We start from the raw sequence: 27695 nt of genomic DNA, 5'->3' as shown, positions 1-27695 counted from the left end.
ATATTTATATATACAGTGCTTTCAGAAGGTATTCACACCCATTAACCTTTTCCACACTACGTTGTCTGACAGCCTGAATTTAAAATGGATTAAATGTAGATTTTGTGTCCCTAGCCTACACACAATACCCCAAAATGTCAAAATGGAATTATGTTTTTAGACAATTTTTACAAATTCATTTAAAATTAAAAGCTGAATTGTTTTGAGTCAAGTATTCAACCCTTTTGTTGTAGCAAGCCTAAATAAGTATCGTAAAAAGTTGCACGGACTTACAATAACACTGTTTAACATGCATTCTGTAATGACGACCTCATCTCTGTACAACCACACATATATCTGGATCTGTAAGGTCCCTCATTCAAACACAGATTCAACCTCAAAGACCAGGGAGGTTTTTCAATAACTAGCAAAGACGGGCTCCTATTGGTCGATGGGTGAATAATATGAAAACAGACTGAATATCCCTTTGAGCTTGGTGAAGTTATTCATTACACTTTGGATGGTGTATCAATACACCCAGTCACTACAAAGATACAGGCGTCCTTCCTGACTACATTTCAGGAGATGAAGGAAACCGCTCAGGGATTTCACCATGGCGGTAAACAGTTACAGAGTTTAATGACTTTGGTAGCAGAAAATGGCTTGGAAAAAAAATAATATATATATATATATATATATAGTGCCTTGCGAAAGTATTCGGCCCTTGAACTTTGCGACCTTTTGCCACATTTCAGGCTTCAAACATAAAGATATAAAACTGTATTTTTTTGTGAAGAATCAACAACAAGTGGGACACAATCATGAAGTGGAACGACATTTATTGGATATTTCAAACTTTTTTAACAAATCAAAAACTGAAAAATTGGGCGTGCAAAATTATTCAGCCCCCTTAAGTTAATACTTTGTAGCGCCACCTTTTGCTGCGATTACAGCTGTAAGGCGCTTGGGGTATGTCTCTATCAGTTTTGCACATCGAGAGACTGACATTTTTTCCCATTCCTCCTTGCAAAACAGCTCGAGCTCAGTGAGGTTGGATGGAGAGCATTTGTGAACAGCAGTTTTCAGTTCTTTCCACAGATTCTCGATTGGATTCAGGTCTGGACTTTGACTTGGCCATTCTAACACCTGGATATGTTTATTTTTGAACCATTCCATTGTAGATTTTGCTTTATGTTTTGGATCATTGTCTTGTTGGAAGACAAATCTCCGTCCCAGTCTCAGGTCTTTTGCAGACTCCATCAGGTTGTCTTCCAGAATGGTCCTGTATTTGGCTCCATCCATCTTCCCATGAATTTTAACCATCTTCCCTGTCCCTGCTGAAGAAAAGCAGGCCCAAACCATGATGCTGCCACCACCATGTTTGACAGTGGGGATGGTGTGTTCAGCTGTGTTGCTTTTACGCCAAACATAACGTTTTGCATTGTTGCCAAAAAGTTCAATTTTGGTTTCATCTGACCAGAGCACCTTCTTCCACATGTTTGGTGTGTCTCCCAGGTGGCTTGTGGCAAACTTGAAACTACACTTTTTATGGATATCTTTAAGAAATGGCTTTCTTGCCACTCTTCCATAAAGGCCAGATTTGTGCAATATACGACTGATTGTTGTCCTATGGACAGAGTCTCCCACCTCAGCTGTAGATCTCTGCAGTTCATCCAGAGTGATCATAGGCCTCTTGGCTGCATCTCTGATCAGTCTTCTCCTTGTATGAGCTGAAAGTTTAGAGGGACGGCCAGGTCTTGGTAGATTTGCAGTGGTCTGATACTCCTTCCATTTCAATATTATCGCTTGCACAGTGCTCCTTGGGATGTTTAAAGCTTGGGAAATCTTTTGTATCCAAATCCGGCTTTAAACTTCTTCACAACAGTATCTTGGACCTGCCTGGTGTGTTCCTTGTTCTTCATGATGCTCTCTGCGCTTTTAACAGACCTCTGAGACTATCACAGTGCAGGTGCATTTATACGGAGACTTGATTACACACAGGTGGATTGTATTTATCATCATTAGTCATTTAGGTCAACATTGGATCATTCAGAGATCCTCACTGAACTTCTGGAGAGAGTTTGCTGCACTGAAAGTAAAGGGGCTGAATAATTCTGCACACCCAATTTTTCAGTTTTTGATTTGTTAAAAAAGTTTGAAATGTCCAATAAATGTCGTTCCACTTCATGATTGTGTCCCACTTGTTGTTGATTCTTCACAAAAAAATACAGTTTTATATCTTTATGTTTGAAGCCTGAAATGTGGCAAAAGGTCGCAAAGTTCAAGGGGGCCGAATACTTTCGCAAGGCACTGTATATATATATATATATATTGAACATCTACATAGTGTAGATGGAGTTTCTACCGTATTGATTACACTATTCAATCTTGTCTGATCTGATATATCTATTTTTACTAGGTAAATTGACTGAGAACACATTCTCATTTACTGATGGGTCTATGAGAGAAGTCTGGATAGGGGCTAGCTATGGCTTGGGGCTAGGGGACTAGTTGTTTAAGGGTAGGGTCTAGCGGTTGGATCTAGGAGTAGGTGCTAGCTAGGTTTTTTTGGGGGGGTCCAGGGGTAGGGTTAAGTCTAGGGTCTAGCGGTTGGATCTAGGAGTAGGTGCTAGCTAGGTTTTTTGGGGGGTCCAGAGGTAGGGTCTAAGGGTTAAGTCTAGGGGCTAGCGGCTGGATCTAGGAGTAGGTGCTAGCTACGTTTTTGGGGGGGTCCAGAGGTAAGGGCTAAGGGTTAAGTCTTGGGGCTAGCGGTTGAATACATACCCCATTTGAGTAGTGATTGATGTAGAGTCCTTGATTGTTGTACATGGAGGTGATAGACATGTCATTCTTCAGGTCTTTCGTTAGCATGCGATGGTTGACCATGTGATAGTGCAGGGCGTTGTACAGCTCGATGTTCACGTTGCTCACCAAGGCACCAAGCACCTCCTGGGGTTGGAGGAACAACAGGGTGTGGGAGAGAGGAAGCAGAACTGTCTGAACAGAACTGGCTGACTGACTGGCTGACTGACTGACTGGCTGACTGACTGGCTGACTGATTGACTGACTGGCTGACTGACTGGCTGACTGACTGACTGATTGACTGACTGACTGGCTACTGGCTGACTGATTGACTGACTGGCTGACTGACTGATTGACTGACTGGCTGACTGACTGACTGGCTGACTGACTGACTGGCTGACTGACTGGCTGACTGATTGACTGACTGGCTGACTGACTGACTGGCTGACTGACTGGCTGACTGATTGACTGACTGGCTGACTGATGGACTGACTGGCTGACTGACTGGCTGATAGACTGACTGATTGACTGATTGACTGACTGACTGACTGATTGACTGACTGGCTGACTGACTGATTGACTGACTGACTGGCTGACTGACTGATTGACTGACTGATTGACTGACTGGCTGACTGATTGACTGACTGATTGACTGACTGGCTGACTGACTGATTGACTAAGGAAGGAAGCAGAGATCTCCCTGAACAGAACTGGCTGACTGACTGGCTGACTGACTGACTGACTGATTGACTGACTGATTGACTGACTGATTGACTGACTGGCTGACTGACTGATTGACTGACTGATTGACTGGCTGACTGACTGATTGACTAAGGAAGGAAGCAGAGATATCCCTGTCTGAACAGAACTGGCTGACTGACTGATTGACTGACTGATTGACTGGCTGACTGGCTGACTGACTGGCTGACTGGCTGACTGGCTGACTGACTGATTGACTGGCTGACTGGCTGACTGGCTGACTGATTGACTGACTGGTTGACTGGCTGACTGACTGGGTGACTGACTGACTGACTGGGTGACTGACTGACTGACTGACAAACTGACTGACTGACTGACTGGGTGACTGACTGACTAACTGGGTGACTGACTGACTGACTGACTGGGTAACTGACTGACTGGGTGACTGACTGACTGACTGACAAACTGACTGACTGACAAACTGACTGACTGACTGACTGACTGACTGGGTGACTGACTGACTGACTGACTGGGTGACTGACTGACTGACAAACTGACTGACTGACTGACTGACTGGGTGACTGACTGACTGGGTGACTGACTGACTGACTGACAAACTGACTGACTGACTGACTGACTAACTGACTTATTGGCTGACTGACTGACTAACTGACTGACTAACTGACTGATTGGGTGACTGACTGACTGGGTGACTGACTGACTGACTGACTGGCTGGGTGACTGACTGACTGGGTGACTGACTGACTGACTAACTAATTAACTAAATGACTGACTAACTGATTAACTGACTGACTGACTGGGTGACTGACTGACTGACTGACTAACTGACTGACTGACTGACTGGGTGACTGACTGACTGGGTGACTGACTGACTGACTAACTGACTGACTGACTGGGTGACTGACTGGGTGACTGACTGACTGACTAACTGACTGACTGACTGGGTGACTGACTGACTGGGTGACTGACTGACGGACTGACAAACTGACTGACTGACTGACAAACTGACTGACTGACAAACTGACTGACTGACTGACTGACTGGGTGACTGACTGACTGACTGACTGGGTGACTGACTGACTGACAAACTGACTGACTGACTGACTGACTAACTGACTGATTGGCTGACTGACTGACTGACTGACTAACTGACTGACTGACTGGGTGACTGACTGACTGGGTGACTGACTGACTGACTGGGTGACTGACTGACGGACTGACAAACTGACTGACTGACTGACTGAGTGACTAACTAATTAACTAAATGACTGACTGATTGACTGACTATTTAACTAAGTAACTGACTGACTGACTGGGTGACTGACTGACTGGGTGACTGACTGATTGACTGACTAACTGACTCACTGATTGACTGACTCACTGATTGACTGACTGACTGACTGACTGGGTGACTGACTGACTGGGTGACTGACTCACTGATTGACTGACTGGGTGACTGACTGACTGACTGACTAACTAATGAACTAAATGACTGACTGACTGATTGACTGACTATTTAACTAAGTAACTGATTGACTAACTACTGTTATGTCTACTTACAGGGTCCAGCAGGTCCCAGGCTTCGTCGCTAGGGGAAAACATAGTGAACGATCCCTTCCCTTCAATCTCTTCCCTCAGCTTAGAGAGGGCTGAGTACTTCTGGGTTGTCCTAGCCTTCACCAGGCCCAATGTGCCATACACATGGTCTATAGGAGCCACTGGAGGAGCGAGAGAGAGAGAGTTTAAAGTCACACACAATGTATAAACCAACTGGAGCAGGCCAACCCTGCTGGGTGTCCAAGCTTCTGTTCGAGCTCAGCACTATCACACCTGATTCAATGTATCAAACCAAATGAGATGATAATCAAGTTGCCTATTGCTGAACTGGAAAAGAAGTCTGCTCACCCAGGGTGAGAGGGAGGAGCTATAGGGTGAGATGGAGGAGCTAAAGGGTGATAGGGCGGCGCTGTAGGGTGAGAGGGAGGATTTATATGCTGAGAGGGTGGTGCTATAGGTTGAGAGGGAGGAGCTATATGGTGAGAGGGAGGAGCTAAAGGGTGAGAAGGCGGCTCTGTAGGGTGAGGAGCTACAGGCTTAGAGGGAGGAGCTATAGGGTGAGGAGCAATAGGCTGAGAGGGAGGAGCTACATTGTGAGAGGGAGGAGCTATAAGGTGAGAGGGAGGAGATATATGCTTAGAGGGAGGAGCTATAGGGTGAGAGGGAGGAGCTATAAGGTGAGGATCTATAGGGTGAGAGTACAGCGTGAAATCCTATGAAGCCTAATCTCGGAGGGTGTATGGTTTTTCATAGACTGGTGATGTGAACTACACTAGTATGCACAAACCTGCAGGGCATCCTTTCATGCCTTCCAGCTTCATGTAGCCTGGACAGCACTCATAAACAACCATCCTGGAGAAAAGATGAGACACAACTATAAGAGATAGAACCACCCTGGTAGGACAAGACAACTATAAGAGATAGAACCACCCTGTTAGGACAAGACAACTATAAGAGATAGAACCACCCTGTTAGGACGAGACAACTATAAGAGATAGAACCTCTATCCAGTGTGTGTTCTTTTGCCCAACTTAATATGCTCTTTTATTTTTATTGGCCAGTCTGAGATATGGCATTTTCTTTGCAACTCTGCCTAGAAGGCCAGCATCCCGGAGTCGCCTCTTCACTGTTGACATTAAGACTGGTGTTTTGCGGATACTATTTAACAAAGCTGCCTGTTGAGGACTTGTGAGGTGTCTGTTTCTCAAACTAGACACTCTAATGTACTTGTCCTCTTGCTCAGTTGTGCACCGGGCCTCCCACTCCTCTTTCTATTCTGGTTAGAGCCAGTTTGCGCTGTTCTGTGAAGGGAGTAGTACACAGCGTTGTACGAGATCTTCAGTGTCTTGGCAATTTCTCGCATGGAACAGCTTTCATTTCTCAGAACAAGAATAGACTGATGTGTTTCAGAGGAAAGTCTTTGTTTCTGGCCATTTTGAGCCTGTAATCAAACCCACAAACGCTGATGCTCCAGATACTCAAATAGTCTAAAAAAGCCCAGTTGTATTGCTTATTTAATCAGAACAACAGTTTTCAGCTATTCTAACATAATTGCAAAAGGGTTTTATAATGATCAATTAGCCTTTTAAAATGATAAACTTGAATTAGCTAACACAGCGTGCCATTGGAACACAGGAGTGATGGTTGCTGGGCCTCTGTACGCCTATGTAGATATTCCATAAAGAAATCTGCCATTTCCAGCTACATTAGTCATTTGCTACTGTTATTTATCACTGTCTTTTTACTGTTGTTTTTATTTCTTTACTAAACTATTGTTCACCTAATACCTTTTTTTGTGCTATTGGTTAGAACCTGTAAGTAAGCATTTCCCTGTAAGGTTGTATTCGGCACACGTGACAAATAAACTTTGATTTGATTTGTTGATTGAGAAATGCTGTAGGAATACTCAACTGGTGTCGCTCATTCAACCGACAAACTTTCAACCGGTTTTCCCCAGAGTTCAGAGGCCCGAGCCTTCTCTGGTCTCTCCTCCGCCCGTTACGGGGTCTGAGCCGCCGAAGCCTCCCACCATTAGCTCTAACAAATTGAAAACCCTAGTCATTGGCGACTCCATTACCCACGATATTAGTCTTAAAACGAATCATCCAGCGATCATACACTGTTTACCAGGGGGCAGGGCTACTGACGTTAAGGCTAAGCTGAAGATGGTGCTGGCTAAAGCTAAAACTGGTGAGTGTAGAGAGTATAGGGATATTGTTATCCACGTCGGCACCAACGATGTTAGGATGAAACAGTCAGAGGTTACCAAGCGCAACATAGCTTCAGCGTATAAATCAGCTAGAAAAATATGTAGGCATCGACTCAAGTAATTGTCTCTGGCCCTGTCCCAGTTAGAGGGAGCGATAAGCTCTACAGCAGTCTCACAACTCAATCTCTGGTTGAAAACTGTTTTCTGCCTTTCCCAAAAGATAGAATTTGTAGATAATTGGCCCTCTTTCTGGGACTCCCCGACAAACAGGACCAAGCCTGGCTTGCTGAGGAGTGACGGACTCCATCCTAGCTGGAGGGGTGCCAGCATGCCAGCTTAGTGGAGTCTGCCATTAGCCAAGTCAGTGTAGTCAGCTCAGCTATCCCCATTGAGACCGTATCTGTGCCTCGACCTGGGTTGGGCAAAACTAAACATGGCGGTGTTCATTTTAGCAATCTCACTAGGATCAAGACCTCCTCCATTCCTGTCATTATTGAAAAAGATCGTGATATCTCACATCTCAAAATAGGGCTACTTAATGTTAGATCCCTCACTTCAAAGGCAGTTATAGTCGATTAACTAATCACTGATCATAATCTTGATTTGATTGGCCTGACTGAAACATGGCTTAAGCCTGATGAATTTACTGTGTTAAATGAGGCCTCACCTTCTGGTTACACTAGTGACCATACCACCCCCCCCCCCCTCCCCCCCTCATCCCACAAAGGCGGAGGTGTTGCTAACCTTCACTACAGCAAATGTAAAAAATAAAATCATAAAATGGCTGCGTTTTTGTCTTTTGAGCTTCTAGTCATGAAATGTATGCAATCACTGTTTATTGCTGCTGTTTACAGGCCTCCTGGGCCGTGTACAGTGTTCCTCACCGAGTTCCCTGAATTCTTAGCGGAATTTGTAGACATGGCAGATTTTTGGTGACATTAATATTCACATGGAAAAGTCCACAGACTCACTCCAAAAGGCTTTCGGAGCCACCATCGACTCGGTGTGTTTTGTCCAACATGTCTCCAGACCTACTCGTTGACACAGTCAATTCGCCGGATGTTTTCGAGGCACAACATTACTGAACATAATGAGCCAATGTAAACTGATATTTTTGGATATAAATATGCACATTATAGAACAAAACATACATGTATTGAGTAACATGATGTCCTATGAGTGCCATCTGATGAAGATCATCAAAGGTTAGTGATTAATTTGATCTCTATTTCTGCTTTTTGTGACTCCTCTCTTTGGCTGGAAAATGGCTGTATGTTTTTTTGTGACTAGGCTCTGACCTAACATAATCATATGGTGTGCTTTCGCGGGAAAGCCTTTTTGAAATCTGATACGATGGCTAGATTAACAAGCAGTTAAGCTTTAATTTGGTGTATTGTGAATGTATGGAAGTTAAATTAAAAATTAAAAAAGGAATTTCGCGCTCTGCCATTTCAGCGGAGGTTGTCGAGGATAACAGGTTTTAAGTCTTTATTAAAGACTCATCTCTTCAGTAGGTCCTATGATTGAGTGTAGTCGAACCGCCCTTGCTGTCTCTGCCTAGCCAGCTCCCGTCTCTCCACTGGGATTCTCTGCCTCTGACCCTATTATGGGGGCTGAGTCACTGGCTTTCTTGTGCTCTTCCATGACGTCCCTAGGAGGGGTTGAGTCACAGACGTGTTCTTCCTGTCCTGTTCTTCCTGTCCGGTTTTGTGTCCCCTCGGGCTCGGGCGGTGGAGGACATTTTTGTGGTCTATACTCAGCCTTGTTTCACGGTTACAAGGTTGGTGGTCTGTTGATGTCCTTCCAGTGGTGTGTTGTGCTTAGTAAAGTGGGTGGGGTTATATCCTGTCTGATTGGCCCTGTCCAGGGATATCTTCGGACGGGGCCACAGTGTCCCCTGTCCCACCACTGTCTCAGCCTCCAGTCTCTATGTGCCGCGGGGCTAGTGTCAGTCTGTTGTAATTTCCCTGTCCTATCTGGTGTCCTGTGGGAATTTAAGTATGCTCCTTCTAATACCATCTCTCCCTCTCTCCCTCCTGGAGGAACTGAGCCCTAGGATCATGCCTCAGGACTACCTGACCTGGCCCTGCTGCTGCTCCAGTTTCAACTGTTCTGCTTGCGGCTATGGAACTCTGACTTGTTCACAAGACGTGCTGCCTTGTCTCGGACCTGCTGTTTCCGACTCTCTCTCTCTTTACCACACCTGCTGTCTTGACCTCTGAATGCTCGGCTCCGAAAGCCAACTGACATTTACTCCTGAGGCACTGACTTGTTGCACCCTCTACAACCACTGTGATTATTATTTGACCCAGCTGGTCATCTATGAACGTTTGAACATCTTGGCCATGTTCTGTTATAATCTCCACCCGGCACAGCCAGAAGAGGACTGGCCACCCCTCATAGCCTGGTTCCTCTCTAGGTTTCTTCCTAGGTTACACCCTTTCTAGGGAGTCTTTCCTAGCCACCGTGCTTCTACACCTGCATTGCTTGCTGTTTGGGGTTTTAGGCTGGGTTTCTGTATGGCACTTTGAGATATCAGCTGATGTAAGAAGGGCTTTATAAATACATTTGATTGATTGTTTTATGGTGTAATCTAGCTAATGGATATAAAATGGCCCACCAATGAATAGAGAATCACTAACGATGACTTCAATGACTGCTCACTGTGTGAGTAATAGTAATAGCTGCTAAAATGGATTAATAATGACTCATATTGTTTTCCCAGATGGTTCAGACCATCTGCTGCACCAGGTTATTGGTGCCACATCCAAGAGTAGAATATCACACTAAACAACTACATAGTACTGTTGAATCACAGGTTATGTATACTCGATCATGTGATAGGCTAGGCACACTTGGAAAAATGCGTTACCTTGGTTACACTAAAGGGGTGGCAGGGTAGCCTAGTGGTTAGAGTGTAGAGGGGGCAGGTAGCCTAGTGGTTAGAGTGTAGAGGCGGCAGGGTAGCCTAGTGGTTAGGGCGTTGGACTAGTAACCCCGGAAGGTTGCAAGTTCAAACCCCCGAGCTGACAAGGTACAAATCTGTCGTTCTTCCCCTGAACAGGCAGTTAACCCACTGTTCCTAGGCCGTCATTGAAAATAAGAATTTGTTCTTAACTGACTTGCCTAGTTAAGGAAAGGTAAAATAAAAAAAATTGACAATGCTACGGCAAACAGGGGACATTGACACAGCCTCCCGATGTCGTAACGGCACATTTTTTAGTTTGCAAAGGCACCTCATCAACTACTATGTGTTGGTCTGTTAAATGCTGACAGACCCCATCAAATGTATCTCTGGTGGCTTCAATTAAGTAACAGGGGATAGACCTGAGGCTTCAAGACATGAATAAACCCTTTATTGTGTTACAGATCATAACAACCTGGAGGCCAGGGAAGCTGTGGTTTGTCCAATATGGTGTAACTCTGTGTGGTAACTGAGTTGGTGTCTCTCTCTGTCTCTCTGTCTCTCTCTCTCGGTTCCGAAACAAGACTCAGTCATGCATTTCCAGTGAAATGAACAGGAAAGGAGGCAGGATAGCACAGACATGAGAGAGGGTGGAGGGAGAGGAAAGGAGACAGGATAGCACAGACATGAGAGAGGGGGGAGGGAGAGGAAAGGAGACATGAGAGGGAGAAAGGGGTAGAAGGGAGAGAGAGAGATGGATAGATAGAGATAATGAAACAGACATATATACATAATGAGAGAGAGAAAGCCACCTAAGAGCAGCTCCAGACCTCCAGGACCAGAGGGTCTGACTCAAACTTCCCCTGAACAGGCAGCTGACAGTTTTTTATTTATGTTTGTTTTATTTCACCTTTATTTAACCAGGTATGCCAGTTGAGAACAAGTTCTCATTCACAACTGTGACCTAGCCAAGATAAAGCAAAGCAGTGTGACACAGACAACAACACAGAGTTACACATAAACAAACATACAGTCAATAACACAATAGAAAAATCTGTATACAGTGAGTGCAAATATAGTAATATTAGGGAGGTAAGGCAATAAATAGGTCGTAGTGGAGAAATAATTACAATTTAGCAATTAAACGAAATGTCCTTTAATTAGGAAGAGACAGGTTCCTTTTTATTTAACTCGGCAAGTCAGTTAAGAACAAATTCTTATTTTCAATGACGGCCTTGGAACAGTGGGTTAACTGCCCGTTCAGGGGTAGAAAGACAGATTTGTAACTTGTCAGTTCAGGGATTTGAACTTGCAACCATTGTAGGTTACTAGTCCAATGCTCTAACCACTAGGATACCCCGCCACCCCTTTAATAAGGAAGAGATAGGTTCCTTTAATTAGGAAGAGATAGGTTCATTTAATTAGGAAGAGATAGATTCCTTTAATTAGGAAGAGATAGGTTCCTTTAATTAGGAAGAGATAGATTCCTTTAATTAGGAAGAGATAGATTCCTTTAATTAGGAAGAGATAGGTTCCTTTAATTAGGAAGAGATAGATTCCTTTAATTAGGAAGAGATAGATTCCTTTAATTAGGAAGAGATAGATTCCTTTAATTAGGAAGAGATAGATTCCTTTAATTAGGAAGAGATAGATTCCTTTAATTAGGAAGAGATAGGTCCCTTTAATTAGGAAGAGATAGATTCCTTTAATTAGGAAGAGATAGATTCCTTTAATTAGGAAGAGATAGGTCCCTTTAATTAGGAAGAGATAGGTCCCTTTAATTAGGAAGAGATAGGTCCCTTTAATTAGGAAGAGACAGGTTCCTTCACCTACAGTCCAATCCCTCGTTCACACCACAGGCAGTTGAGATGTAGCAGGGTGTTGCATTCCCTCTTCCTAGAGGCGTGTGTACCTACAGCTGCTAGCCCTCCAAAGCTAGGAGGGTTGTTGGTTGGTTGTTTTGTCATAGTAGGGTGGCAGAGTAGCCTAGTGGTTAGAGCGGTGGACTAGTAACCGGAAGGTTGCAAGTTCAACACCCCAAGGTACAAATCTGTTGTGCTGCTCCTGAACAAGGCAGTTAACCCACTGTTCCTAGGCGTCAATAACATTTTGTTCTTAACTGACTTTCCTAGTAAAATAAAGATAAAATCATCTATAAACTCTTTGCTAAAAGGTGCAATCAAGAACCTAAATGTGTTCTTCGGTTGTCCTCATAGAATAAACTTTTGAAGAACCTTATTTGGTTCCAAATCGAATCCTGTCCTCAGAGGGTTCTACATGGAACCCAAAAAGGAACTAGAAAGGGTTCTGGGGTTCTCTCTCTCTGTGTGTGTGTGTGTGTGTGTGTGTGTGTGTGTGTGTGTGTGTGTGTGTGTGTGTGTAACTTACGTCTTCTTCCCACAGATAGAGCCTTTATACCAGGTCCTACATGTGCTGAAGTACTTCCTCTTCTTGGTCCCCATCACCTGCTGCATGGCACACACATTGGGTCTGTGGGAGAGGGAGGGGGGGGGGGGGGGGGGGGGTCCGGAAGGAGGCAAAGGAGAGAAATGGTGAAGGGAGTAGGGAGTAGGGGAAGAGGTTTGAGGAGGGAGGAGGGGAAGAGGTGGGAGGAGGGGAAGAGGTGGGAGGAGGGAGGAGGGGAAGAGGTGGGAGCAGGGGAAGAGGTGGAAGGAGGGAGCAGGGGAAGAGGTGGGAGGAGGGGAAGAGGTGGGAGGAGGGGAAGAGGTGGGAGTAGGGGAAGAGGTGGGAGGAGGTGAAGCGGTGGGAGGAGGGAGTAGGGGAAGAAGTGGGAGGAGGGGAAGAGGTGGGAGGAGGGAGGAGGGGAAGAGGTGGGAGAAGGGGAAGAGTTGGGAGGTGGGAGGAGGGAGTAGGGGAAGAGGTGGGAGGAGGGAAGAGGTGGGAGGAGGGAGTAGGTGAAGAGGTGGGAGGAGGGAGGAGGGGAAGAGGTGGGATGAGGGAGCAGGGGAAGAGGTGGGAGGAGGGGAAGAGGTGGGAGGAGGGGGGGGTGGGAGGAGGAAGGAGGGGAAGAGGTGGGAGGAGGGAGTAGGGGAAGACGTGGGAGGAGGGAAGAGGTGGGAGCAGGGAGGAGGGGAAGAGGTGGGAGGAGGGAAAGAGGTGGGAGGAGGGAGTAGGGGAAGAGGTGGGAGGAGGGGAAGAGGTGGGAGGAGGGAGCAGGGGAAGAGGTGGGAGGAGGGGAAGAAGTGGGAGGGGGAGTAGGGGATGAGGTGGGAGGAGGGGAAGAGGTGGAAGGAGGGGAAGAAGTGGGAGGAGGGGAAGAGGTGGGAGGGGAGGAGGTGGGAGGAGGGAGTATGGGAAGAGGTGGGAGGAGGGAGCAGGGGAAGAGGTGTGAGCAGGGGAAGAGGTGGGAGGAGGAAAAGAGTTGGGAGGAGATGGGAGGTGGGAGCAGGGAGGAGGGAGGAGGGGAAGAGGTGGGAGCAGGGAGTAGGGAGGAGGGGAAGAGGTGGGAGGAGGGGAAGAGGAGGGAGGAGGGAGTATGGGGAAGAGGTGTGAGTAGGGAGTAGGGAGGAGGGAGGAGGGGGAGAGGTGTGAGTAGCGAGTAGGGGAAGAGGTGGGAGGAGGGAGGAGGAAGGAGGGGAAGAGGTGTGAGTAGGGAGTAGGGGAAGATGTGTGATCAGGGAGTAGGGGAAGAGGTGTGATCAGGGAGTAGGGGAAGAGGTGGGAGGAGGGAGTAGGGGAAGAGGTGTGATCAGGGAGTAGGGGAAGAGGTGTGATCAGGGAGTAGGGGAAGAGGTGGGAGGAGGGAGTAGGGGAAGAGGTGGGAGGAGGGAGTAGGGGAAGAGGTGGGAGGAGGGAGTAGGGGAAGAGGTGGGAGGAGGGAGTAGGGGAAGAGGTGGGAGGAGGGAGGAGGGGAAGAGGTGTGATCAGGGAGTAGGGGAAGAGGTGTGATCAGGGAGTAGGGGAAGAGGTGGGAGGAGGGAATAGGGTGAATATATTAATTAGCATTCATTGCAAACATTTTCCTCCCCATTTCCACGTCATTCAACAACTATGAATGACGATGGGGAACCGTATTTAATTTTCCTGCACGGCTCTAAATCAATGTTTCATTCGATGCCTCTTTAAAACAGGAATTATACTCTGTTTAATTTGCACCACAATATAAAATAATGATTTCAAATGATGCACTTAACTTTGTTAAATCATCTGTAGACACATATCCCTTCCAAGAGCTTCAACATGACTACTAACCATCTGTTTCTTATTAGAATGTATGGAGTATAGAAACGTATACTCTTAGTATATATAAAGTAAACTCTTAGTATATATAAAGTATATTCTTAGTATATATAAAGTAAACTCTTAGTATATATAAAGTAAATTCTTAGTATAAAGTATATTCTAAGTATATATAAAGTATATTCTTAGTATATATGAAGTATACTCTTAGTATATATAAAGTATATTCTTAGTATATATGAAGTATACTCTTAGTATATATAAAGTATACTCTTAGTATATATAATGTATACACTTAGTATATATAAAGTATATTCTTTGTATATATAAAGTATGCTCTTAGTATATATAAAGTATATTCTTAGTATATACAAAGTATACTCTTAGTATATATAAAGTATACTCATAGTATTTATAAAGTATGCTCTTAGTATTTATAAAGTATACTCTTAGTATATATACAGTATACTCTTAATATATATAACGTGTATTCTTTGTATATATTTAAAGTATGCTCTTAGTATATATAAAGTATACTCTTAGTATATATAAAGTATACTCTTAGTATATATAAAGTATAAGAATAGTATATATAAAGTGTACTCTTAGTATATATAAAGTATATTATTAGTATATATAAAGTATGCTCTTAGTATTTATAAAGTATACTCTTAGTATATATAAAGTATACTCTTAGGATATATAAAGTATACTCTTAGTATATATAAAGTATACTCTTAGTATTTATAAAGTATACTCTTAGTATATATAAAGTATACTCTTAGTATTTGTAAAGTATACTCTTAGTATATATAAAGTATACTCTTAGTATATATAAAGTATACTCGTAGTATTTATAAAGTATGCTCTTAGTATTTATAAAGTATACTCTTAGTATATATAAAGTATACTCTTAGTATATATACAGTATATTCTCAGTAAAAAGTATTGGAGTTAAACCTCTGCTTCAGATTGTTTTAAACAGTTCAAGTTCTTTGAAGTTCAGCGTTTCAGAATGATTCAAATTGACAGGCGATGTTCCCTCTTTAGTGGGCACTGCGTTCACGGTAAGTCGGCTCAATCGGAAATCACATTTTTCGTTAAAAATTGTGTACTCTGTGACGCTTCAGCGATGAAGAGCGGGGCGGCAGGGTAGCCTAGTGGTTAGAGCGTTGGACTAGTAACCAGAAGGTTGCAAGTTCAAAACCCAGAGCTGACAAGGTCTGTCGTTCTACCCCTGAACAGGCAGTTAACTCACTGTTCCTAGGCTGTCATTGAAAATAAGAATTTGTTCTTAACTGACTTGCCTGGTAAAAAAAATTGTTCTTAAAAAGTGCAGCCCTTCATCTCTAGATTGTTTTCTATAATTACAGAGGCTGTATGAATTAATGTAGCTAGGTGCTACAGTATATAAATGATGAAACCCTTTCCTTTCCGTTAGGTTAAGTAACACAACATAATGTCACTGAACATCTCGTTCAGTTATGGGACAGACTATGACGTGTACCACAACAGGTGAATTACTCCGTTATTCCAATGCAACACTTCCCAATTAATCAATTATCTAGATCACCTTAATCCTTTCTTTCTTTCTCTCTGTCTGTGTCCCTCTATGTCCTCACTCCACTGTCTCACTCTTAATCTTTCCTTCTCTCTCCATCTCTCCCTGTCCCCTATCGCTCTCTCTCTCCATCTCTCCCTGTCCCCTATCGCTCTCTCTCTCTCTCTCTCCATCTCTCCATCTCTCCCTGTCCCCTATTGCTCTCTCTCTCTCTCTCTCTCTCTCTCTCTATCTCCCTGTCCCCTATCGCTCTCTCTCTCTCCATCTCTCCATCTCTCCCTGTCCCCTATCACTCTCTCTCTCTCCATCTCTCCCTGTCCCCTATCGCTCTCTCTCTCCATCTCTCCATCTCTCCCTGTCCCCTATCACTCTCTCTCTCTCTCTCCATCTCTCCATCTCTCCCTGTCCCCTATCGCTCTCTCCATCTCTCCCTATCCCCTATCGCTCTATCTCTCCATCTCTCCTGTCCCCTATTGCTCTCTCTCTCCATCTCTCCATCTCTCCCTGTCCCCTATCGCTCTCTCTCTCTCTCCCTCTCTCTCCATCTCTCCCTGTCCCCTATCGCTCTTTCTCTCTGTCCCACTGCCCCCATCTCTTTCTATCCCCATACCCCCCTGTTCCGTTTAACCCCATGTCCTCCATCTCTCTCCATCTCTCTGTGTCTCCCACCCTGTCCCGATCATGCTCCTTACCCCTGGAGTCTGGCCCGGATACGACTGTGTGTCACTATCTTGTCGTAGGCTGAAGAATCCACTCTATCCACAGAGCTGAGCGTACAGAGCGCTAACACAGCCACAAACACTAGCTTCATCCTCGGGTCGTCTCTGTCTGTTTCTCTCCAGAGTAGGTCACACACACTCACTCCTCTCCAAAATGCACAGGAGAAATGGTAGCGCTCACAGGAGTGGGAGGTTTTATAACAGTACTCTCTTTACACCACCCCCCTCCTTATTTAACTCTCTCAATCTCAACTCTCTCTCCCTCTCTCTCTCTCTCTCTCTCTCTGTCTCTCTCAATCTCAACTCTCTCTCTCTCTCTCTCTCTCTCTCTGTCTCTCTCTCTCTCTCTCTCTCTCTCTCTCTCTCTCAATTCAATTCAATTCAATTCAATTCAAAGGCTTTATTGGCATGGGAAACATGTGTTAACATTGCCAAAGCAAGTGAGGTCTCTCTCTCTCTGTCTCTCTCAATCTCAACTCTCTCTCTCTCTCTGTATCTCTCTCTCTCTCTCTCTCTCTGTCTGTCTCTCTCTCTCTCTCTCTCTCTCTCTCTCTGTGTCTCTCTCTCTCTGTGTCTCTCTCTCTCTCTCTCTCTCTCTCTCTCTCTCTCTCTCTCTCTCTCTCTCTCTCTGTCTGTCTCTCTGTCTCTCTCTCTCTCTCTCTCTCTCTCTCTCTCTCTGTGTCTCTCTCTCTCTCTCTCTCTCTCTCTCTCTCTCTCTCTCTATCTCTCTCTCTCTCTGTGTCTCTCTGTCTCTCTCTGTCTCTCTCTCTATTAAATTAAATTCAATTCAAAGGCTTTATTGGCATGAGAAACATGTGTTAACATTGCCAAAGCAAGTGAGGTAGATAATATACAAAAGTGAAATAAACAATAAAAATGAACAGTAAACATTATACATACAGAAGTTTCAAAACAATAAATACATTACAAATGTCATATTATATATATATTTATATATAGTGTTGTAACAATGTACAAATGGTTAAAGTACACAAGGGAAAATAAATAAGCATAAATATGGGTTGTATTTACAATGGTGTTTGTTCTTCACTGGTTGCCCTTTTCTTGTGGCAACAGGTCACAAATCTTGCTGCTGTGATGGAACACTGTGGAATTTCACTCAGTAGATATGAGAGTCTCTCTCTCTCTCTCTCTCTCTCTCTCTCTCTCTCTCTATTCAGTAGATATGAGAGTCTCTCTCTCTCTCTCTCTCTCTCTCTCTCTCTCTCTCTATTCAGTAGATATGAGAGTCTCTCTCTCTCTCCCTCCCTCTCCCTCCCTCTACCTCTCCCTCTCTCTCCCTTTCTCTACCTCTCTCTCCCTCCCTCTACATCTCTCTCCCTCTACCTCTCCCTCTACTCACCCTTCCCACCCCTTACTTTTGACCAGAGCTCAATGAGTCCGGATGCCATTTGGGACTCCCGCCTACTGTACATATCTGAGAGGCGTACGTAATGACTACGACGGTAAGACCGATTATTCTTTCTGTTCGTAGCTGTCTCAGCCTGTCATCCCAGTGTCTCCAAGCCTTTTCACTAACAGTATAGTTACTGTACCAGAAGTGAAGCTGTCTGTTTCAGATGGATCATTTATTTTGTTCATCTTTATTTTGGCAGTGAGTCCCATTGAGACCAAGATGTATTTTTTAAAGGAGTCTTGCATGACAAGACCAGCAGCAAAAATACAAAATCAAAGTTAGAGACAAAATACAATGTATTTTTCTTTCTCTATCTGACCACATAGACCAGAAGGGAAGCTGAAGTGGTCTTCAAGACTTGTGAGATATTAACACCATGAGTTATAATGACTCTGGCAGTCTAACAGTCTCCTACCTACCATCTATACCCGCCTTTCCTTCGATCCACCTCGCCTCTTTTCTCTCCCTCTCTGCTCCCTTTTCCTTCCTCTCACATTCTCTCTTCCACCTCCCCCTCCCTTTCTTCCGCTCTCTCAGGACAGACTGCAGTGAACACAGAGTGACAAGACATCCATCTTTGTCTCTCTAAGTCAGGGGTTTTCAAACCTCTCCTCAGGGACCCCCAACCTCTCCTCAGGGACCCCCAACCTCTCCTCAGGAACCCCAACCTCTCCTCAGGGACCCCCAACCTCTCCTCAGGGACCTCCAGCCATTCCAAACCTCTCCTCAGGGACCTCCAACCTCTCCTCAGGGACCGCCAACCTCTCCTCAGGGACCTCCAGCCATTCCAAACCTCTCCTCAGTGACCTCCAACCTCTCCTCAGGGACCGCCAACCTCTCCTCAGGGACCTCCAGCCATTCCAACCTCTCCTCTGGGACCTCCAGCCATTCCAACCTCTCCTCAGGGACCGCCAACCTCTCCTCAGGGACCTCCAGCCATTCCAACCTCTCCTCTGGGACCTCCAGCCATTCCAACCTCTCCTCTGGGACCTCCAGCCATTCCAACCTCTCCTCTGGGACCTCCAGCCATTCCAACCTCTCCTCTGGGACCTCCAGCCATTCCAACCTCTCCTCTGGGACCTCCAGCCATTCCAACCTCTCCTCTGGGACCTCCAGCCGTTCTATTCTAAAGCTAATACATCTGATTCATCTGGTGCTGCTAGTTCAGGACTACAACGACAACTACTACAGCTAGTTCAGGACTACAACAACTACTACTACAGCTAGTTCAGCACTACAACAACAACTACTACAGCTAATTCAGGACTACAACAACAACAACTACAGCTAATTCAGGACTACAACAACAACAACTACAGCTAATTCAGGACTACAACAACAACAACTACAGCTAGTTCAGCACTACAACAACAACTACTACAGCTAGTTCAGGACAACAACAACTACAGCTAATTCAGGACTACAACAACAACAACTACAGCTAATTCAGGACTACAACAACAACAACTACAGCTAATTCAGGACAACAACAACAACAACTACAGCTAATTCAGGACTACAACAACAACTACTACAGCTAATTCAGGACTACAACAACAACTACTACAGCTAGTTCAGGACTACAACAACAACAACTACAGCTAATTCAGGACTACAACAACAACTACTACAGCTAGTTCAGCACTACAACAACAACTACTACAGCTAGTTCAGCACTACAACAACAACTACTACAGCTAGTTCAGGACAACAACTACTACAGCTAGTTCAGGACAACAACAACTACAGCTAGTTCAGGACTACAACAACAACTACTACAGCTAGTTCAGCACTACAACAACAACTACTACAGCTAATTCAGGACTACAACAACAACTACTACAGCTAGTTCAGCACTACAACAACAACTACTACAGCTAATTCAGGACTACAACAACTACAGCTAATTCAGGACTACAACAACAACTACTACAGCTAGTTCAGGACAACAACAACTACTACAGCTAGTTCAGGACTACAACAACAACAACAACTACTACAGCTAGTTCAGGACTACAACAACAACTACTACAGCTAGTTCAGCACTACAACAACAACTACTACAGCTAGTTCAGGACTACAACAACAACTACTACAGCTAATTCAGGACAACAACAACAACTACTACAGCTAGTTCAGGACAACAACAACTACTACAGCTAGTTCAGCACTACAACAACAACAACAACTACTACAGCTAGTTCAGGACTACAACAACAACTACTACAGCTAGTTCAGCACTACAACAACAACTACTACAGCTAGTTCAGGACTACAACAACAACTACTACAGCTAATTCAGGACTACAACAACTAGTACTACAGCTAGTTCAGCACTACAACAACTACTACAGCTAATTCAGGACTACAACAACAACAACTACAGCTAGTTCAGCACTACAACAACAACTACTACAGCTAATTCAGCACTACAACAACAACTACTACAGCTAGTTCAGGACTACAACAACAACTACTACAGCTAATTCAGGACTACAACAACTAGTACTACAGCTAGTTCAGGACTACAACAACAACAACTACAGCTAGTTCAGCACTACAACAACAACTACTACAGCTAATTCAGGACTACAACAACAACTACTACAGCTAGTTCAGCACTACAACTACAACTACTACAGCTAGTTCAGGACAACAACAACAACAACTACAGCTAGTTCAGGACTACAACAACAACAACTACAGCTAATTCAGCACTACAACAACAACAACTACAGCTAATTCAGCACTACAACAACAACTACTACAGCTAGTTCAGGACAACAACAACTACAGCTAATTCAGGACTACAACAACAACAACTACAGCTAATTCAGGACTACAACAACAACAACTACAGCTAATTCAGGACTACAACAACAACAACTACAGCTAATTCAGGACTACAACAACAACAACTACAGCTAATTCAGGACTACAACAACAACAACTACAGCTAATTCAGGACTACAACAACAACAACTACAGCTAATTCAGGACTACAACAACAACTACTACAGCTAATTCAGGACTACAACAACAACTACTACAGCTAGTTCAGCACTACAACAACAACAACTACAGCTAATTCAGGACTACAACAACAACTACTACAGCTAGTTCAGGACTACAACAACAACAACTACAGCTAATTCAGGACTACAACAACAACTACTACAGCTAATTCAGGACTACAACAACAACTACTACAGCTAGTTCAGGACTACAACAACAACAACTACAGCTAGTTCAGGACTACAACAACAACAACTACAGCTAATTCAGGACTACAACAACAACTACTACAGCTAGTTCAGGACTACAACAACAACAACTACAGCTAATTCAGGACTACAACAACAACTACTACAGCTAATTCAGGACTACAACAACAACTACTACAGCTAGTTCAGGACTACAACAACAACTACTACAGCTAGTTCAGCACTACAACAACTACTACAGCTAATTCAGGACTACAACAACAACAACTACAGCTAATTCAGGACTACAACAACAACAACTACAGCTAGTTCAGGACTACAACAACTACTACAGCTAATTCAGGACTACAACAACAACAACTACAGCTAATTCAGGACTACAACAACAACAACTACAGCTAGTTCAGCACTACAACAACAACTACTACAGCTAGTTCAGGACTACAACAACAACAACTACAGCTAATTCAGGACTACAACAACAACAACTACAGCTAGTTCAGGACTACAACAACAACTACTACAGCTAGTTCAGCACTACAACAACAACTACTACAGCTAGTTCAGCACTACAACAACAACTACTACAGCTAGTTCAGGACTACAACAACAACAACTACAGCTAGTTCAGGACTACAACAACAACTACTACAGCTAGTTCAGCACTACAACAACAACTACTACAGCTAGTTCAGCACTACAACAACAACTACTACAGCTAGTTCAGGACAACAACTACTACAGCTAGTTCAGGACAACAACTACTACAGCTAGTTCAGGACTACAACAACAACAACTACAGCTAGTTCAGCACTACAACAACAACTACTACAGCTAGTTCAGGACTACAACAACTAGTACTACAGCTAGTTCAGGACTACAACAACTAGTACTGCAGCTAGTTCAGGACTACAACAACAACAACAACTACAGCTAGTTCAGGACTACAACAACAACTGGTGAAATGTCTGGTGGTCCCTGAGGAGAGGTGTGAGAACCACCGCTATACTTGACAGTCATGGAACAACACAGCCTGTTGTGGCAGGCCCCAGTAGCCTACAGGTAGATGAGTCGGTGGACCCCATACAGAAAGGTGTCTTTTTACAGTCGGGCTGCGTCCACACCTGAGTACCTGCTCTGAGGGTAGTCAAATAATTTGGCTGCAGCCAAACACCTGCACACACACGGCCTGCGGCAACTCAAACGCTTTGTCTAACTTAACAGTCAGTTAGTCACACCCTCACAGTATTTTTGTATTTCCTCCCAACTCCAACCTCCAACCCCTCAGACAAGCCTTCTAGCTTTCTTCTCCTGTATCCCCAATTCTCTCCACTCTCCCCCTCCCCTCCCCTCCCCTTTCCTCCTCTCCTCTCCTCTCCTCCACTCTCCCCCTTTCCTCCTCTCCTCTCCTCTCCTCCACTCTCCCACTTTCCTCCTCTCCTCTCCTCTCCTCTCCTCCACTCTCCCCCTCGCCTCCCCTCCCTTCCTCTCCTCCACTCTCCCCCTTTCCTCCTCTCCCCTCCTCTTATCTCCTCTCCTCCACTCTCCCCCTTTCCTCCTCTCCTCTCCCCTCCTCTCCTCCACTCTCCCCCTTTCCTCCTCTCCTCTCCTCTCCTTTCCTCCACTCTCCCCCTTTCCTCCTCTCCTCTCCTCCACTCTCCCCCTCCCCTACCCTCCTCTCCTCTCCTCCACCCTCCCCTCCTCTCCTCTCCTCTCCTCTCCTCCACTCTACCCCTTTCCTCCTCTCCTCTCCTCCACTCTCCCCCTCCCCTCCCCTCCTCTCCTCTCCTCTCCTCCACTCTCCACCTTTCCTCCTCTCCTCCCCTCCTCCTCTTTCTCTCTCCTCTCCTCCACTCCTCCTCCTCTCTTTCCTCCTCTTCCCCTCTTCTCCTCTCCTCCTCCTCTCCTTCTCCTCTCCTCCTCTCCTCTTCTTTCCTCTCTCTCTTCCTCTCCCCTCTCTCCCCTTCTCCTCTCTCCCCCTCTCCTCCACTCTCCCACCTGGCTCCAGAGATAATACTCTCTCTTCCCCATGCTTCCCTTTCTCCTTCATCTCTCCTTCTGCTCTCCTTGTCTTCCCTCTCTAAACTCTCTTCATGTTCTCCTGCATCTTTCCTTCTTCTCTCCTTGTCTTCCCTCTCTAAACTCTCTTCATGTTCTCCTGCATCTCTCCTTCTTCTCTCCTTGTCTTCCCTCTCTAAACCCTCTTCCCTTTCTCCTTCATCTCTCCTTCTCTCCTTGTCTTCCCTCTCTAAACTCTCTTCCCTTTCTCCTTCATCTCTCCTTCTTCTCTCCTTGTCTTCCCTCTAAACTCTCTTCATGTTCTCCTTCATCTGTCTTCTGTATATTTCTTGTCCTCCTTCTCCTTCCTTTCTCTATCAGGCCACATCCAGATGGAAACACTCCAGGATCTCTCTCTTTCTTTCTCTCTTCTCTCTGTCTTTTTTTTCTTTTTTTCCCTCTCAAACAATTTCTATAGGGAAGGGGAGGAAGAAAGCAAAGGATAGAAAGTGAAAAGTAACCAGTAACCAAGAACTCCCTCTAGTGGTAAAGTCATGCCAGTACATAGAGTTAGGGTCTTCCATTGTGCTGAATACAGTGAGGAGGTCTCCCTCTAGTGGTAGAGTCATGTCAGTACACGGAGTTAGGGTCTTCCATTATGCTGAATACTGCGAGGACTCCAGTAGTTGGTGGTCCTGCCTTTTAATATTAGGGGAGACCAGGGTTCTTTGTCTCAGGGGTTGGTTGTCTCAGGGGTTGGTTGTCTCAGGGGTTGGTTGTCTCAGGGGTAATTATTCTATACATGGCATTGTGTAATATGTTTAAGGTTAAAATGTGTGATTTCTTTTTAAGAATTTATTGACCTGGTCAATTCATGTCAGCATGACAAAATGAGATGAGCGGAATGAGCGGGATTTTCTCCTGCATCATCTCTGACCTTTTTCTGTCAAGGTCGAAGGTCAAAGGTAATCGAGGAGAGGAGATGAGGAGCGTGAAAGTGGATGAAAATGCGCTCGTATGAAATTAACCAGTCCTTCTCCACTCGCGTCATCAGGCAAATTACGTTTACAGGGGTGGATCCCCAAAATAATTGTTAGTTGTGCAAGAAATGTTCTAGATAAAATGATAAATAGCATTTAGTTTTTAAACGTGTGCATGCTTTTCTCAAAAACAAAATCAGATTCTGGGTAGATTTCAAAACTCTTCGCGGTAGGATACACAAGATCCTTGATGAAAGTCAGTTACTGAGGAGGGAAGGACACTCTTTCACTCGCAAACAAACTGCCATCTCCTGGACCACTTGACCAGTTACCAATTTCTGGGTCATGGGAGATGGAGGAGGATGGATGGAGGAGGGAGGACGGAGGACAGAGGACAGAGGACGGAGGACGGAGGACGGAGGAGGATGGACAGAGGAGGGAGGAGGGAGAACGGAGGACGGAGGAGAGATGAGGAAGGAGTCGAGGATGCAAGACGGAGGACGGAGGACAGAGGACAGAGGACAGAGGACAGAGGACAGAGGACAGAGGACGGAGGACGGAAGACAGAGGACGGAGGACGGAGGACGGAGGACAGAGGAAGGAGGAGGGAGGACAAACTTGACAAAAGCCCTTTTGTAAATATTTGCATTGTGGAAGTATATGTGAACAGTTGTGTAAAACAGAGGAAAGGGAGGGCTATATTTCAAACCTATTTCACAGTTCCTAGGTCAAGCTATGTGTCAACTGGCATCTTAATTAGTATAGAGGGTGGATGTGGAATTGGTTGTCACATGGAATGTGAAATTGGTTGTCACTATCAACTTCATTAGAATAAAACCAGTGGAAGGTCAACTCAGGTAAACTCAGGTAAACTCAGGTAAACTCAGGTAAACTCAGGTAAACTCAGGTAAATACAGTTCACATTGAAAGTTCCTTTTTTCACTGTGACCAGCGATCAGAGACTACCCACCTATTGTTTATATCAGACTACCCACCTATTGTTTATATCTGACTACCCACCTATTGTTTATAGCAGACTACCCACCTATTGTTTATAGCAGACTACCCACCTATTGTTTACAGCAGACTACCCACCTATTGTTTATAGCAGACTACCCACCTATTGTTTATATCAGACTACCCACCTATTGTTTACAGCAGACTACCACCTACTGTTTATATCTGACTACCCACCTACTGTTTATATCAGACTACCCACCTACTGTTTATAGCAGACTACCCACCTATTGTTTATATCAGACTACCCACCTATTGTTTATAGCAGACTACCCACCTATTGTTTATAGCAGACTACCCACCTATTGTTTATTGCAGACTACCCACCTATTGTTTATAGCAGACTACCCACCTATTGTTTACAGCAGACTACCCACCTATTGTTTATAGCAGACTACCCACCTATTGTTTACAGCAGACTACCCACCTATTGTTTACAGCAGACTACCCACCTATTGTTTATAGCAGACTACCCACCTATTGTTTATAGCAGACTACCCACCTATTGTTTATAGCAGACTACCCACCTATTGTTTATAGCAGACTACCCACCTATTGTTTACAGCAGACTACCCACCTATTGTTTATAGCAGACTACCCACCTATTGTTTACAGCAGACTACCCACCTATTGTTTACAGCAGACTACCCACCTATTGTTTACAGCAGACTACCCACCTACTGTTTATATCAGACTACCCAACTATTGTTTACAGCAGACTACCCACCTATTGTTTATAGCAGACTACCCACCTATTGTTTATAGCAGACTACCCACCTATTGTGTATAGCAGACTACCCACCTATTGTTTACAGCAGACTACCCACCTATTGTTTACAGCAGACTACCCACCTATTGTTTACAGCAGACTACCCACCTATTGTTTACAGCAGACTACCCACCTATTGTTTACAGCAGACTACCCACCTATTGTTTACAGCAGACTACCCACCTATTGTTTACAGCAGACTACCCACCTATTGTTTACAGCAGACTACCCACCTATTGTTTACAGCAGACTACCCACCTATTGTTTATATCAGACTACCCACCTATTGTTTATATCAGACTACCCACCTATTGTTTACAGCAGACTACCCACCTATTGTTTACAGCAGACTACCCACCTATTGTTTATAGCAGACTACCCACCTATTGTTTATAGCAGACTACCCACCTACTGTTTATAGCAGACTACCAACCTATTGTTTATATCAGAATTCCCACCTATTGTTTACAGCAGACTACCCACCTATTGTTTATAGCAGACTACCCACCTATTGTTTATATCAGACTACCCACATATTGTTTATAGCAGACTACCCACCTATTGTTTATAGCAGACTACCCACCTATTGTTTATAGCAGACTACCCACCTATTGTTTATAGCAGACTACCCACCTATTGTTTATAGCAGACTACCCACCTATTGTTTACAGCGGACTACCCACCTATTGTTTATAGCAGACTACCCACCTATTGTTTACAGCAGACTACCCACCTATTGTTTACAGCAGACTACCCACCTATTGTTTATAGCAGACTACCCACCTATTGTTTATAGCAGACTACCCACCTATTGTTTATAGCAGACTACCCACCTATTGTTTATAGCAGACTACCCACCTATTGTTTACAGCAGACTACCCACCTATTGTTTATAGCAGACTACCCACCTATTGTTTACAGCAGACTACCCACCTATTGTTTACAGCAGACTACCCACCTATTGTTTACAGCAGACTACCCACCTACTGTTTATATCAGACTACCCACCTATTGTTTACAGCAGACTACCCACCTATTGTTTATAGCAGACTACCCACCTATTGTTTATAGCAGACTACCCACCTATTGTGTATAGCAGACTACCCACCTATTGTTTACAGCAGACTACCCACCTATTGTTTACAGCAGACTACCCACCTATTGTTTACAGCAGACTACCCACCTATTGTTTACAGCAGACTACCCACCTATTGTTTACAGCAGACTACCCACCTATTGTTTACAGCAGACTACCCACCTATTGTTTACAGCAGACTACCACCTATTGTTTACAGCAGACTACCCACCTATTGTTTATATCAGACTACCCACCTATTGTTTACAGCAGACTACCCACCTATTGTTTACAGCAGCCTACCCACCTATTGTTTATATCAGACTACCCACCTATTGTTTACATCAGACTACCACCTATTGTTTACAGCAGACTACCCACCTATTGTTTACAGCAGACTACCCACCTATTGTTTACAGCAGACTACCCACCTACTGTTTATATCAGACTACCCACCTATTGTTTACAGCAGACTACCCACCTATTGTTTACAGCAGACTACCCACCTATTGTTTACAGCAGACTACCCACCTATTGTTTATATCAGACTACCCACCTATTGT

The 27695-nt window shown here is 44.5% G+C and overlaps 1 protein-coding gene across 2 annotated transcripts in view; it reads right to left on the bottom strand.

The window, feature by feature from the left end:
* LOC110534820 (periostin) overlaps positions 1-17025 on the bottom strand; it is a 58625-nt gene extending 41600 nt beyond the window's left edge. Inside the window, exons 1-5 of one of the 2 annotated variants that reach the window (XM_036989451.2) lie at positions 16626-17025; positions 12561-12662; positions 5846-5910; positions 5062-5219; positions 2764-2928 (exon numbers count right to left, since the gene is read on the bottom strand). In XM_036989451.2, the coding sequence (XP_036845346.2) occupies positions 2764-2928; positions 5062-5219; positions 5846-5910; positions 12561-12662; positions 16626-16744 (609 nt within the window). In that variant the 5' untranslated portion in view covers positions 16745-17025. The remainder of the gene's footprint in view (positions 1-2763; positions 2929-5061; positions 5220-5845; positions 5911-12560; positions 12663-16625) is intronic. The other variant, XM_036989452.2, reaches the window with a different exon arrangement.
* Between the last annotated feature and the right edge of the window lie 10670 nt (positions 17026-27695).

This window comes from Oncorhynchus mykiss, chromosome 10, assembly GCF_057628025.1.
Source record: "Oncorhynchus mykiss isolate SJ-2025 chromosome 10, ASM5762802v1, whole genome shotgun sequence".
Lineage (NCBI taxonomy): Eukaryota > Metazoa > Chordata > Actinopteri > Salmoniformes > Salmonidae > Oncorhynchus > Oncorhynchus mykiss.
Note: the sequence above shows the minus strand (reverse complement) of the source record. Positions and strands in the feature narration are given on the sequence as shown.